General features: G+C 39.0%; 1 protein-coding gene across 1 annotated transcript in view; it reads right to left on the bottom strand.

The window, feature by feature from the left end:
• The window catches only part of LOC139571177 (CUB and sushi domain-containing protein 1-like), a 572,617-nt gene that overhangs the window by 208,192 nt on the left and 350,353 nt on the right, over positions 1–14,072 (bottom strand). The window contains exons 5-7 of the mRNA XM_071393795.1: positions 13,308–13,515; positions 2,876–2,988; positions 1,824–1,901 (exon numbers count right to left, since the gene is read on the bottom strand). Coding sequence (XP_071249896.1) covers positions 1,824–1,901; positions 2,876–2,988; positions 13,308–13,515 — 399 coding nt within the window. The remainder of the gene's footprint in view (positions 1–1,823; positions 1,902–2,875; positions 2,989–13,307; positions 13,516–14,072) is intronic.

Here is a 14,072-nt window from a genome sequence, read left to right as displayed (position 1 = left end):
GAGCACCTATTGGCAGATAAGGAAAAAGAAAGCAGACATTGAATATCCCTTTGAGCATGGTGCAGTTATTGATTTTACACTTTGGATGGTGTTTCAATACACTCAGTCACTACAAAGATATAGGTTCCCTTCCTAAATCAGTTGCCGGAGAGGAAGGAAACCACTCAGGGATTTCGCCATGAGGCCAACAGTGATTTTAAAACAGTTACAGAGTTTAATGGCTGTGATAGGAGAAAACTAAGGATGGATCAACAACATTGTAGTTACTCCACAATACTAACATACATGACAGAGTGAAAAGAAAGAAGCCTAAACAGAATAAAAATATTACAAAACATGCATCCTGTTTGCAATAAGGCATTTTAGTAATACTAATAGCAAATTGGCAAAGAAATTCACTTTTTGTTCTGAATACAAAGCCTTCTGTTTAGGGCAAATACAACACTACATATCACTGAGTACCACTCTTCATATTTTCCAGAATGGTGGTGTTATGAGTTGCATCATGTTATGGGTATGCTTGTCATCGGCAAGGACTTGGGAGTTTTATAGGATAAAAAGAGCTAAGTACAGGCAAAATCCTACAGGAAAAACTAGTTAAGTCTGCTTTCCAACAGACACTGGGAGACAAATTCACCTTTCAGCAGGATAATAACCTAAAACACAAGGACAAATATACACAGGAGTTGCTTACCAAGACATCATTGGATGTTCCTGATTGGCCGAGTTACAGATTTGACTTAAATTGGCTTGAAAATCTATGGCAAGACATGAAAATGCCTGTCTAACAATGATCAACAACCAACTTGACAGAGCTTGATGAATTTGAAAGAATAATGGGCAAATATTGTACAATCCAGGTGTGCAAAGCATTTAGGGACTTACACAGAAAGACTCACAGCTGTAATCACTGCCAAAGGTGATTCTAGCATGTATTGACTCAGGGGGTTGAATACTAATCTAATCAAGATATATTAGTGTTCTATTTTCCATTAATTCATTAATAATAATAACAAAAAAGGGTTTTTCTTCCTGCTTTGATATTACAGAGTAATTGCATTAATTTTAATCCCACTTGGTGTGGAAAAAGTCAAGGGGTGGGAATAATTTCTGAAGGCACTGTAACTGTCAGTGTCACGATCGTTGTTGTAAGAATCGGACCAAAATGCAGCGTGGTTTGGGTTCATCATCTTTTATTATGAGAACCGGCACAAAAACAATAAAGAGCAAAGAAACGAACGTGCAGCTTTGTCGTGCTCAAAGGCAACAATACAAAAACATGATCCCACAACCAACAGGTGGGAAAAAGCTGCCTAAGTATGATCCCCAATCGGAGACAACGATAGACAGCTGCCTCTGATTGGGAACCATACCAGGCCAACCTAGAAATAAAGAAACTAGAATGCCCACCCTAGTCACACCCCGACCTAACCCAAATAGAGAATAAAGGATCTCTAAGGTCAGGTCATGACAGTCATGTAATGGACACATACAGATGTCATTTATTTTTAAACAAAGAGGGCTTATCCAAACCCTCCAGTAGACTCTAGTCCCAGAGATGCCAATGTAGGTGGAGTTTAGTAGGATGAAAGATCAATCAACTTGACTTAACTTTGTAAGAAAGACTCATTTGTTTGACTCTGGTACAACTACCAAATCCTAAAAACATATCGTAATTTAAAAAGCTTATCGTAAGTTTACATTTCTTCACTGTTTTGGACTGCCTGGGGAAAGACAAACCCTTTTAAGACATGCTTGATTTTATGATGATTACAATTCTGATGTCTGTAAAACTGCACCTCAGCTTATAAGAAAGTACTTACAAACAGCATTTTTGTGGTTTGTGTCTTTGCTTGGAAGCAGTTTCACCCCTCTGGACTTCAGCTCAATGGCCTTTTTTACTGTTGGGGAGAGAAAGTAGTGCACGTCATAATCCATTATGTAATTAGCAAAACACCCTAAGAGCACAGGCTGAAAGAAAATCTGTGTCACAACATGCAAACACTTCTGTGAGATTCCTTTGCTATAGAAGGACCCCCCACGCCCGCCTCCAAATATACTTTGAAGCTGGCGTTTACTTGAGAAATTCACAAGCAGAGATGTCAAGCTGTCCTCCAGGTGATTGCAGAGGGCCAGCATGGTGCCAATGTGCCCAGGCCACCGCGCAATTATTGGGGTTGTATTATTTAGTCTTTATAGATCATCCAAGTCAGAGGAGTCCTTTGTTGTGCAGGGCAAGGGAGGGCCAGCTTGTGAACAGTGGTGGCCACACTGTCACCTAACACCACTGGGCTCAGTTCCCAGCAGGCAGTGCAGTGAACGTGTAGCCTGCGTTAGTGTCAACGGAAGCCAATTTGGATTTGGATATGACTCGGAATCTAATCTGTTAATTATGTCATGCAGGGAAGCCAATTAAACCCTGAGAAATCTGAAATAGGTTCAGTGTGAGGTGGTATTAAGGGAAAGTATAGTAATTTTACCCAACAATATAACACAAATGCTAAATAATAGGGGGAAAAAATGTATGTGGGAGGGAAAAAAGTTGCCAACAATTTTTAATGAGAATGGGCTTCATATCCAAACTCTTTCAGGCAGAAGTAGCTGGGGCTACACTTAGTGACTAAGCCTGGAGGGCCTCAAGTCATGTTGCACTTCGTCAAACTCCATTTAACAGGCAGAAACCAGAGAAATAACTATGCATACACCTGCAAACCGTATGCGGGCAGAATCCAGGTCAGGCCAAGATGTCATGTTTAGCAGAGCTCTGGCAGAGCGTGAGAAGTGACGTGATGTGAAGGAACTCACTGCCAATTGCACTGACGACTGCCTGCAATGGGAAGGGATCTATCCCAACCCTCTGACATTGACCCCTTACCTTGGTACTGGGCACTAAATCCTTTCCGCCGATGGTTGCTGTCTGATGTGAAATGCAGCCGTAGCCAGTTCTTGCTGCTGATGACAGGGGAAGGTAGATTCATACCGGTCAGCCTGGAAGAAAATATGATTCTCAATTCAGCAGAGTGACCCAAAACTTCCATCAAAAGGACTGTCATGACGTTGCCCTCTTTGGGTACAGCAAGCCCCATCCCCCTCTCCCTGCCTCTCCCTGCCCCCTACAACTAAGCTGCTGTGGTCAGTGAGGTCGTAAATTCCTAGGGAAGACCCTGCTTCATGGCCACACAGTATAGAGATAGAGTGAAGTTTCATAGAGAACAAAGGAATTTCTTCCACCTCACAGAACTTGAGGTCCGAACAACATTTACGTTCCGGAGAAGGTATTAAAGATCGGTGAAGAATCCAGCTACGAACTGGTCCGTTTGTTACAACTTGGTGAAGCTCATGGGAGATGGTGCGGCCACATTACCATAACTCTGTTTATATAATAGCCTCAGATATGAGGTTTACATCTAATTGTTGTATAAGATGAATGAGTGAGTAAGATACTGTTTGTAAAATTGTGTAATGTGATTTTGGACTGTTTAATGAAGGAAACTCCAATTCCCTTTTGAGTTTAACTAAATCAGAGGACCGCCCATGAGCCCAGTTAGGGTCAGGCATCCTGGGACAGCCCCTTTTCTGCAATTCCGATTTTGAGAAACTATCACCAGACCAGCTTACCTCGATAACGAGAGGGCCAAGGTTTGAGACCAGACTGCTGAATCTTTTAACCATACCACGTGGTTAAACTCTGAGACTATCGATACCGACAGAATAAGAACAAGTCTTTGATATTAATTACTAGTCTGCAGCTAGGAATTCGGTATCATTGAACGCGAAGAACGACAACCACCGAAACATTCATTCTACAACAACACAAATTAATGTCACTCTGAACTATCCACTCTAACCACGACAGAGAGCGCACGAGAGAGAGAGAGAGAGAGAGAGAGAGGACGGAATCTCTCCAACAGAAACTAACTTTTCAACAGCGATCAAGACGACACACGGAGCGTAAATATATATATTGATTGCAATTGTTCCCGAATGAGTGAGCGTTCATGTGCAAAGGATTAGTATTTCAATTGTTATAATTATCAACTTTGTAGTGTCTCATCTCAGTTGACCGCCACTTCCCTGTTTGTCCACCAAGCCGCGATACCGGTTTAGCCCACTAGGACACATTCTCCTATAATTTCTTGTAACCATATTTACTTTGTTTGTTTGTTTATGCATTTCTGTGAATTACTTAGTTAGTAATAAATAAATTATTTAAGACAATTGATGTTTGGATGACTCATAGTGAAGACTGGGTTCGTGCAGATAACCATCAATTTACGACGTTTGGAATGAGACTAACGTGAGGTAAAATAAATAATTAATTAATCAGAAGACTATTGATCAGATATGAAAATATCTGAAAGGTTATATTGGGAAATTATAACTTTGTAATCTGAATATTTTCCATGGTGCCCCGACTTCCTAGTTAATTACAGTTACATGTTTAATCAGTTTGATCGCGTAATACTAATTACAGAGAATCTTTGATAAAAACTAAGTCTTCAATTTAATTATAGTAAAGACACGACAGGACACTCAAAGTAAAACACATGGGGTGCTTTTAGTAACAATGGAACATCTACACTGCATGACTACTGGAATGATTACACAATGGGTTAATTGGTAAGAGTACATACCAAATCAAAAGTTTAATATAAGGACATTTGTGTTATAAAATCACACACATGGTTTACTCTGAAGTCTAGCCTGATTGTTTCTAGCCCAAAGAGTTATGCAATGCCTACTCAATATGACAGCTGTGTGTTATATATTTTGCAGGGTTAACTTTGCTGCTCTACCCCATTAACCTCACAGATGCCTTGAGTAATCACACATTTTGATATGGCTGTATTGCTCTATTCCACAGTTTTTTTTATTACTTTTCCTGTTGAAAAACTTGGGCATCCAAGGATTCTGATGGTGCCCTCTGATGTCATCAGCCTCCCCCTTACTTAAGGAACAATACAGGAGCAATAGAGAACAAACTATAAAAGTGTCAACTGAAAAATTGTTACCTGAACCCAAATGAATGAAACCCTTATCAACAACCTTAGACATTTCAATATGGCGTACCAACAAATATATACAGTTATCTTTCAAATCAATCTTTACCCACATCATAGGAAACTTAAAGATTAACTGCTATCTGTATTTCACTATCATAACACAGTCTTTATGGGAAGCAGCTTTGGTGATGGAGTGAGTCTCTGCAGGTGAAGCAATTTAGGTAAAGTACCTCAGACCATGGACACATCATGATTGTTCCATCAACACCTCAGCCATTTTAGTTACACAAGCCCAGTTCAATCTCTGTTTATTTCAATAGCCTCAGAGCAACTGAAACCAATACTCGTTGATCAGCCAACTCTTAAATCTTCACAAACAGTACTAAAAACTCAGTGGTTATTTCAATCTGCTTTAAAAGTACAGCAGCTTCTTGCTCTTTTTCCTTGTACCTGGTATTGGGAACACTTTTTTGCCTTCTTTCTGCTCATACTGCCTCACAACCTAGCTTTCACACTCCAATGAGCAACACTGTTAAAAAGAAATTGAGAAGGCCCAACACCACTCAGCATTAATTGCTATTCGTTCACTGTCCTGTACCAACTCCGGCTAGACCTTCAATCCAATCCATTGTAATGAGGTGAGATCTATCTATGCTACAATCATAAAATTGTTCCTGTATCTTATTGTAAGTAAATCCTTCTTGTAAGTAAATGTATTGTTCATTATCGGGGGGTTTACTTGATTTAATTGAGTAGTGGTATTTATGAGTTCATGATGTTTAGAAAACCAATGTGATAAAAGGTGCAAAACTTCAACGAAAAGGTAGGCTTTTATTTTATGCAGAAGCTATTATATAATTAATTCAGCTTTGGCAACAGAATGTCAGAGAGGTCATGAGGACAGGCATATCTGCACTTTGATGAGTTCTACTAGTATGTGAAAAGAATGGAGAGTCTTCCACACACAACATACACATTGTCATATGACAAAATCTCCTAGGATTAACTATAATAACCTTTGGACCACAATTCAAGGCACAATACCTTCTCAACCATTGGACACTTCCTCCTGCTTATAGTGTTGCCACAATGGTTGTGCAAACACTGTTGTCCATGCATATTAGATGCAAATATCTGTTGTCACACATGAGATGTGTCAAATGCATTCAACATCCATTATTCTGCCTGAGAGTTTATGGGGCCTCTGTCATGTTCAAAGAACATGATTGGCATTTGACAGGTGCCAAATAGAGTCTTAAATAGATAATTGGATAATTGTGCTTTTGTCAAATATGGTCATTGTAATTTCTGTCAAAAAATGTATGTTTCCGATGATTATATCCTAATCTGAATTTAAATTGTTAAAAGGTGTCATGTGACTTAATAGTGGGCGGCAGGTAGCCTAGCTGTTAAGAACATTGGGCCAGTAACCAAAAGGTTGCTGGTTTGAATCCCTGAGCCGACTAGCAAGGCACTTAACCCTAATTGCTCCTGTAAGTCGCTCTGGATAAGAATGTCTGCTAAATGACTAAAATGTTAAACTTGATGCCATGGTTGTAGATTTCTGCATCTCCTCCATATCTGTTGCCAAGTGAATAGTGATGCTTCAGGGACATTAATTATACTAATATTATGTGCAGTGTATTTTAAGCAAGCTTTCAAAACTTCCGAAAATATCCTTTGAAAGTGAACATCAACATTGATTTTAACAACTCAAGTAGAAAAAATCCCTTGGTATAATTTGTATCACAACTGTTACACCTCAGAGTCAGCGTAAATTAAATAACTAATCTTGACACTGGCTGGAAAGTTCAATTATGAAATTAACATATTTATTATGCTATGCAGTATGAAAAAATCTGACATGACAGCTTGTCAGGCAACTGTCTGCCAAGATCATGTGGTGGAAATTGCTGAGGAAAGCCTTTTAGGGAACTTCCTAAGAGGAGGATATGTAAACAGGAATTTGTTCACCTGTCAGTTGTCAATCTTGTTCAACATTCATTCATGTCTGTCTGTATATCAATTACCATCTTGTGTCAACAACGTACCAGTGACGAAGATCTAATATTCTATAATATTATCATTTTGTCTGAGGTTATTTAATTCAGACAGAAGCAGTCCCTGTCAACTCCAGGTGAAATATCAATATACAGTTGAAGTCGGAAATGTACATACACTTATGTCATTAAAACTAGTTTTTCAACCACTCCACAAATTTCTTGTTAACAAACTATAGTTTTGGCAAGTCGTTTAGGACATCTACTTTGTGCATGACACGAGTAATCTTTCCAACAATTATTTACAGACAGATTATTTCACTTACAATTCACTGTATCACACTTCCAGTGGTCAGAAGTTTACATACACTAAGTTGACTGTGCCTTTAAACAGCTTGGAAAATTCCAGAAAATGATGTCATGGCTTTAGAAGCTCCTGATAGACTAACTGACATCATTTGAGTCAATTGGAGGTGTACCTGTGGATGTATTTCAAGGCTTACCTTCAAACTCAGTGCATCTTTGCTTGACATCAAAATCAATAGAAATCAGCCAAGACCTCAGAAAGAAATTGTAGACCTCCACAAGTCTGGTTCATCCTTGGGAGCAATTTCCAAACACCTGAAGGTCTCACATTCATCTGTACAAACAATAGTATGCAAGTATAAACACCTTGGGACCACACAGGCGTCATACCACTCAGGAAGGAGACGCGTTCTGTCTCCTAGAGATGAACGTACTCTGGTGCGAAAAGTGCAAGTCAATCCCAGAACAACAGCAAAGGACCTTGTGAAGATGCTGGAGGAAACAGGTACAAAAGTATCTATATCCACAGTAAAACTAGTCCTATATGGACATAATCTGAAAGGCCGCTCAGCAAGGAAGAAGCCACTGCTCCAAAACCGCCATAAAAAAGCCAGACTACGGTTTGCAACTGCACATGGGTACAAAGATCGTACTTTTTGAAATATCCTCTGGTCTGATGAAACAAAAATATAACTGTTTGGCCATAATGACCATCGTTATGTTTGGAGGAAAAAGGGGGAGGCTTGCAAGCCGAAGAACACCATCACAACTGAAGCACGGGGGTGGCAGCATCATGTTGTGGGGGTGCTTTGCTGCAGGAGGGACTGGTGCACTTCACAAAATAGATGGCATCATGAGGAAAGAAAATGATGTGGATATATTGAAGCAACATCTCAAGACATCAGTCAGGAAGTTAAAGCTTGGTCGCAAATGGGTCTTCCAAATGGACAATGACCCCAAGCATACGTCCAAAGTTGTGGCAAAATGGCTTAAGGACAACAAAGTCAAGGTATTGGAGTGGCCATCACACTCCAATACCTTGAGCCCTGACCTCAAACCTATAGAAAATGTGTGGGCAGAACTGAAAAAGCGTGTGCTAGCAAGGAGGCCTACAAACCTGACTCAGTTACATCAGCTCTGTCAGGAGGAATGGGCCAAAATTCACCCAACTTATTGTGGGAAGCTTGTGGAAGGCTAGCTGAAATGTTTGACCCAAGTTCAACAATTTAAAAGCAATGCTACCAAATACTAATTGAGTGTATGTAAACTTCTGAACCACTGTGAATGTGATGAAATAAATAAATGCTGAAATATATCATTCTCTCTACTATTATTCTGACATTTCACATTCTTACTGTATGTATCTCATTTGACAAATAGAGTGCCTTTTGGGTAGTGTAATTTCGTCAGAAATAACTATTTATTTCTTCTTATTTTAACATTCTATCATAAAGAGCACGTTTTCAACTTCATAACAAACATGTTTTCCCATCTCAAGAAGTTAAATTAAGAAAATGACTATAACAGCGAGAAATAAAGTGACAGGGTTGACAGTACCCTATCTACATTTGGGTAACAGGGTTGACGTGTTATGCTCGACACACTCTGTTTTCAACCAAAAAACATAATACGTATTCTCCCTTTCTGGTCTCTAGGTCACCAGACTGCTGATTATTATGCACACCTGTCACCATTGTCACGCGCACCAGCGCTTATTGACACTCACCTGGACTCCATCACCTCCTTGATTACCTGTCCTATTTATGTCACTCCCTTTGGTTCCTTCCCCAGGCGTTATTGTTTCTGTATCTGGTTCATGTCTGTGTGCTGTTAGTGTTTCTTATTTTGTATTATGATCCGTTTATTTATTAAATATTCACTCCCTGTACTTGCTTCCTGACTCTCAGTGCATATCGGTACATTTAGAAATGACTTTCCCAAAGCAACAAATGAACCAGGGCATTACAATGATGCTGAAAACATGGGAAACTCTTGGGGTTAAGTGGGATAAAACTTTAGTCCTAGAAGTTGGACGAAAATGACTTGTGACATGCCACAATTGGGATTTTCTGAGAAAACACATTTATTTTAACAAAAACACACTGCTATTGAAATGTTTTACATGGTTTAGACTAGTTATAGCATGTGATGCAGCTGTTAAATTTAGTGTTTTATCAAAACGTACACAATGTCTGAAGGACATAAAAGGCAATCTATTGATGGAACGACCCATGTGTCTAATTAGCAACATGTATTTGCTTTATGACTCCCAAGTATTTTTACTGAATGGTATCATTTTTGTCCAACAAACCACTAGACTTATTTCACAATGTCTCATGGGCAAGGACCGCGTAGAACTTCTGAAGTTGAAGTATGAATTCCAAACATCTCTGGACACATGTCTCGGAGGTGGAAGAGTTGCGGATGTTAAGGTCACGTGTGTGGTATGTCTATAAATGGTATGTCTATCAAACTGCCTCCAATCATCGGAGTGCACAACAATGTCAGTAGTAGAGCAATGTTATAAGACACTAACTGACTTTGAAAGGCTGTGTGAAAGTCACTCAAACGATTGATGCCCCCTTGCCCCTTTCAGACTTTAATAGACAGAAGAATGAGGGTAGTGATTATTGTTACCTAGTGACTGCCTAGTTTTTCAACTCCTGTAACCTATCATTGATTAATGCTAGCGAAGTGTACTTCTGTAATTGCCAGTGAAAGCAGCTCCTGAAAATATTAATTTGACCTATTTTGAGTTCAGTGAAGTACTTTTCATTGACTTTAACTTATGGGACTTTTACATGCTAATTGAAGACACAACATAACCCAGCAATGACTATTGTTAAAAAAATACAATTCATCAGATAGTAGAATTCCCTATTGGAATTAGCATCTATGTGTGCTATCCACAGCTAAAGTAGATATTGCCACCTACTTTAAACCCTATTTGCACAAGCTGAGTAGACTTAAAGTATGAAAAACTGTCAAGCTTTGCTTTGATGTTGATGTCATTCCTCTATCCATGCTCCGGGTGTGGATTTCTGCTATCAAATATTAGGTGGTGCAAACGCAGATCTTGTGAGTCATTGGTTTGAGTTGTTTCTTAAATGACGGACGCCTAGCATCAACCTGAAAAAGAGGACATCTTTGGCAGTGTGCACATTGACATATGGGTGATTCCTCACAAAACTAGAACAGAACAAGACCATGATTTTGGAGATTTTCACTAAATGTAATCCATTGAAGGGTCCTTTGGAGGGAGGGTTGTTGATATATACTGAACAAAAATATAAACGTAACATGCAATATACAGTTTATATAAGGAAATCAGTCAATTTAAATTAATTAATTAGGCCCTAATCTATGGATTTCACATGACTGGGCAGGAGCACAGCCATGGGTGGGCCTGGGAGGGCACAGGGCCACCCACTTGGGAGCCAGGCTCACCAAGTAGTTTCGTGAGAAATCACCCATTTATCATGGGATGCTGCAGTAATGCAATGTTATTCATAAAACTAATATGATATTGATATCGTATTGAAAAAATGCAACTGACATCGATATAGATGTTCCATATCGGTGCCGATCCCTAGTGAAAAGGACGTCCTAAAATGGACACCACATTGTTGAAAAATGTAACTCCCTAACAGGGTTGGGAAGTAACGGATTACATGTTACCAGCAAAAACATTGTAATCAGATTACAGATATCTTTGAAAAACTAGATGATTACTTTGAGGATTACTTTTAAATTCCGTTTGTGAGAAAAAGAATCTGAAACTTCTCTATTCCCTTAATGACATTCAAATAAGCATTGAAAAAGGTGCAAGTTTAAGTTTGTTCCACCTGAGCGACTCTGACCAGAAGTCAGAGACCACTATGATGACACACCAAATGGGTTTGATGGATCGCGGGAAAAGAGCAGGAATAGGCTTTTGTAGGCTACAGTCCAAGCTATGTCTTCCAATGGTGTGACTGCTGTCGGCATCCAAAGATGATCCAACTTGAATAAACACTTAGAGGTAAGGATGACAGCAGTGGTGTAGTCTACAGGCGATACGGAAATCACTTATTATTGATATCTATATAGCGCATTAATGTGAATCTCACTGCTGCTCTCTCATTTAGCTGTTTGCGCCTTACGGATTGTGGTTGTTGTGGATGGCTGTTCAAAAATCTAAATCTGTATTTGAACCCAATGTTTGAATTCAAGAAGCTTAAGCTTCCTATCAATCATTGTTTTTGAAACCAGTGGACAGCCAGTGAAAAATGCACTCTTGCAACAGCTGTACAGTGCTGATCCCAGCCTATGGAATAAAAGTGGGGCTTTTATTGCTCAATATAATTCATGCTGATAGTTGTTTTTAATCCATAGGCCTAATGGACAGATGGTCAAACTCGCACACTTGAACTCGCACACTTAAATTGGCAATCTGTAGTATCTACATCCATTTTTTGGACTTATAAATTATATATCTCCATTGATTCTTGAAGAATATAACTTAGAAATGTCTCATGAGCTTAGTTCAACTGTCCATAAGAACCCACACTCCATAAGAACCCAAAATATAAGCTTGTTTTTCTCCAATGTTTGTAAACATTGTAAATGTAAACAAACACTGTATAGCCTCATAACATGGTTAAAACTATAATGTTGATATCATGGATGGTCAGTCCTTGCATCCATAGCTCTGTCTATTAATCTGAGAGGTTACATTTCTCCAGGCCCATCCCTCAGCTTTTTACCAAAACAGAGGCGGGGCGACCGTTTCGTTTTTTTTTCATCTGTGGATTTGCCCTTTAAACAGTTTCATATTATCAAGATATAAAAGTGTCACCAACAAAAAGTTCAACAACAGGCCTATAGCAAATGCAGCATATGGCATTCATTTTCACATGTAAATAGCACTTTCAGTAGTGCTCAAATGAGGGCAGCATTTATTTTTCAACTCAAATCAAGGAGCCCAATCAGTCCTCCATGACAACAAAATCATAAACAACAGAGTAGGGCTGGCTAATAAGTCATTCGTTTTGGGGTTATGCTCAGCTAAAACATTTTGACTAATCTATACTTCCATATTTCCAAGTCCTATTCTTGAAGATCAAGGGGTATAACATTTACTGGAATGACTGGAATTCTGATAGACTTTGGTTTTTAATGTAAAGATACAATTTAATTAGTTAGAAGAAGGCTACATAACCAACACATAAATTAAAATGTAACATCCATATATGGCCAGCTATGTAAACTTTAACATTGATGTATCCTGTAATAGATGTGGTTCAATTGGTAAAATGTTTGTCTTCTTCTAATGCCTCTTAAGGGGAAAGTAATCTAAAAGTAACTGAATGTAATCAGATTAAATGACTGAGTTTGGGTAATCCAAAAATTGCATGACTGATTACAATTTTGGACAGGTAACTAGTAACTAACAGATTACATTTAGAAAGTAACCTACCCAACCCTGCTCCCTAACAGAAATGGAAGCCTCTTCAACAGTCTTCACAGGCAGTCTCCACAGTCTTCACATGCTGTGTATGTGTTTAAATACAGATATGTCATCCCATTCTGCTCAGAACACACACTATAGCTCTCTACATTGAAGTGGCATTCCATTGACAACACGTCGTAAATATTATTTTGTCAAGGAATTGTCAAATGGACCGGTCCTCAAAGTGTCAGGTTTCAAGTCCTGAAATGTCTCATGTCATACCTTAGCTGTTGACAGGACAAAATTAAGCAGTGTTGTGAGGTCCTGTAAAACTTTAGTGACTCATCTTTATATTCTCTCAGTTGAAAATATAGGTATATTATTGACATACTGGGATCAAACTTATAACACAATAATACTTTAACTTACAGCTTTCACATATGAGTGAATCACCATCATGTCCCTCAATGACTTTTTGAGCAATTAGCAGATAATTGATGCCATGACAGTTGCTACCATTAGAATACAAGAGGTGCTATAATTATATTGCGGTTGTTAATTACTTACCATATTGATGGCGCCTCAGTCCCACTTATCTCCAGAAAGTCGTATCTGTCTTCCAGCTGGAAATCACTAAAGACCAGGGCGATGGTGTCAGCTGGTTCAGCCAGAATACTCCATGTGCAGTCTGCATTATTCTCATACTCTGAAGGGAAATGTGAACTTGATATCGTCCCTGTTGTTCCCCTCAATGTCCCACCGCAAGCTCCTTCGGCTAAAGGAAGAAAATAAGTAAGACAAAATTCCATTACTGACTGGGTCACAACTTGCTCTTAGAAAATAAATCAGTCTCGACTGAGTCCTGACTCTTTCAATTGTTACTGCTCCTACTGAGTGGATGAATATTCACTTGTGGGAGATAAAGGTTTGGCAGCTAAGATTGGCATCGCTCCTGAAACAAGATTGGCAAATGTGTAAAATAAATGTTGTTTGTCGTTGCAGGTTGCAAGTTTTACAACAAAAACAGTGACAATTGGAAGCTATGGCCTTGTGACCTTTCAAAGACCTCTAAAACCTACAATTTGATACTTCAGGTTACAGGATCTAGGACAATCCAGGATCACTACATCTTAATGACACACTAGGTCAACAGAAATAAATGACGATCCAGGATCAATACTGCTTAATAGTGATCCAGTAAGAACACAGATAAATGATGATCCAGGATCAACACAACTAAATGACACTCCAGGATCAATACCGCTAAATGACGATCCAGGATCAACATTGCTAAATGATTATCCAGGCACAACACAACTAAATAACAATCCA

The sequence above is a fragment of the Salvelinus alpinus genome, chromosome 3 (assembly GCF_045679555.1).
Source record: "Salvelinus alpinus chromosome 3, SLU_Salpinus.1, whole genome shotgun sequence".
NCBI classification, from domain to species: Eukaryota; Metazoa; Chordata; class Actinopteri; order Salmoniformes; family Salmonidae; genus Salvelinus; species Salvelinus alpinus.
The sequence above is the reverse complement of the archived record's forward strand: the minus strand, read 5'-3'. Positions and strand labels throughout refer to the sequence as shown.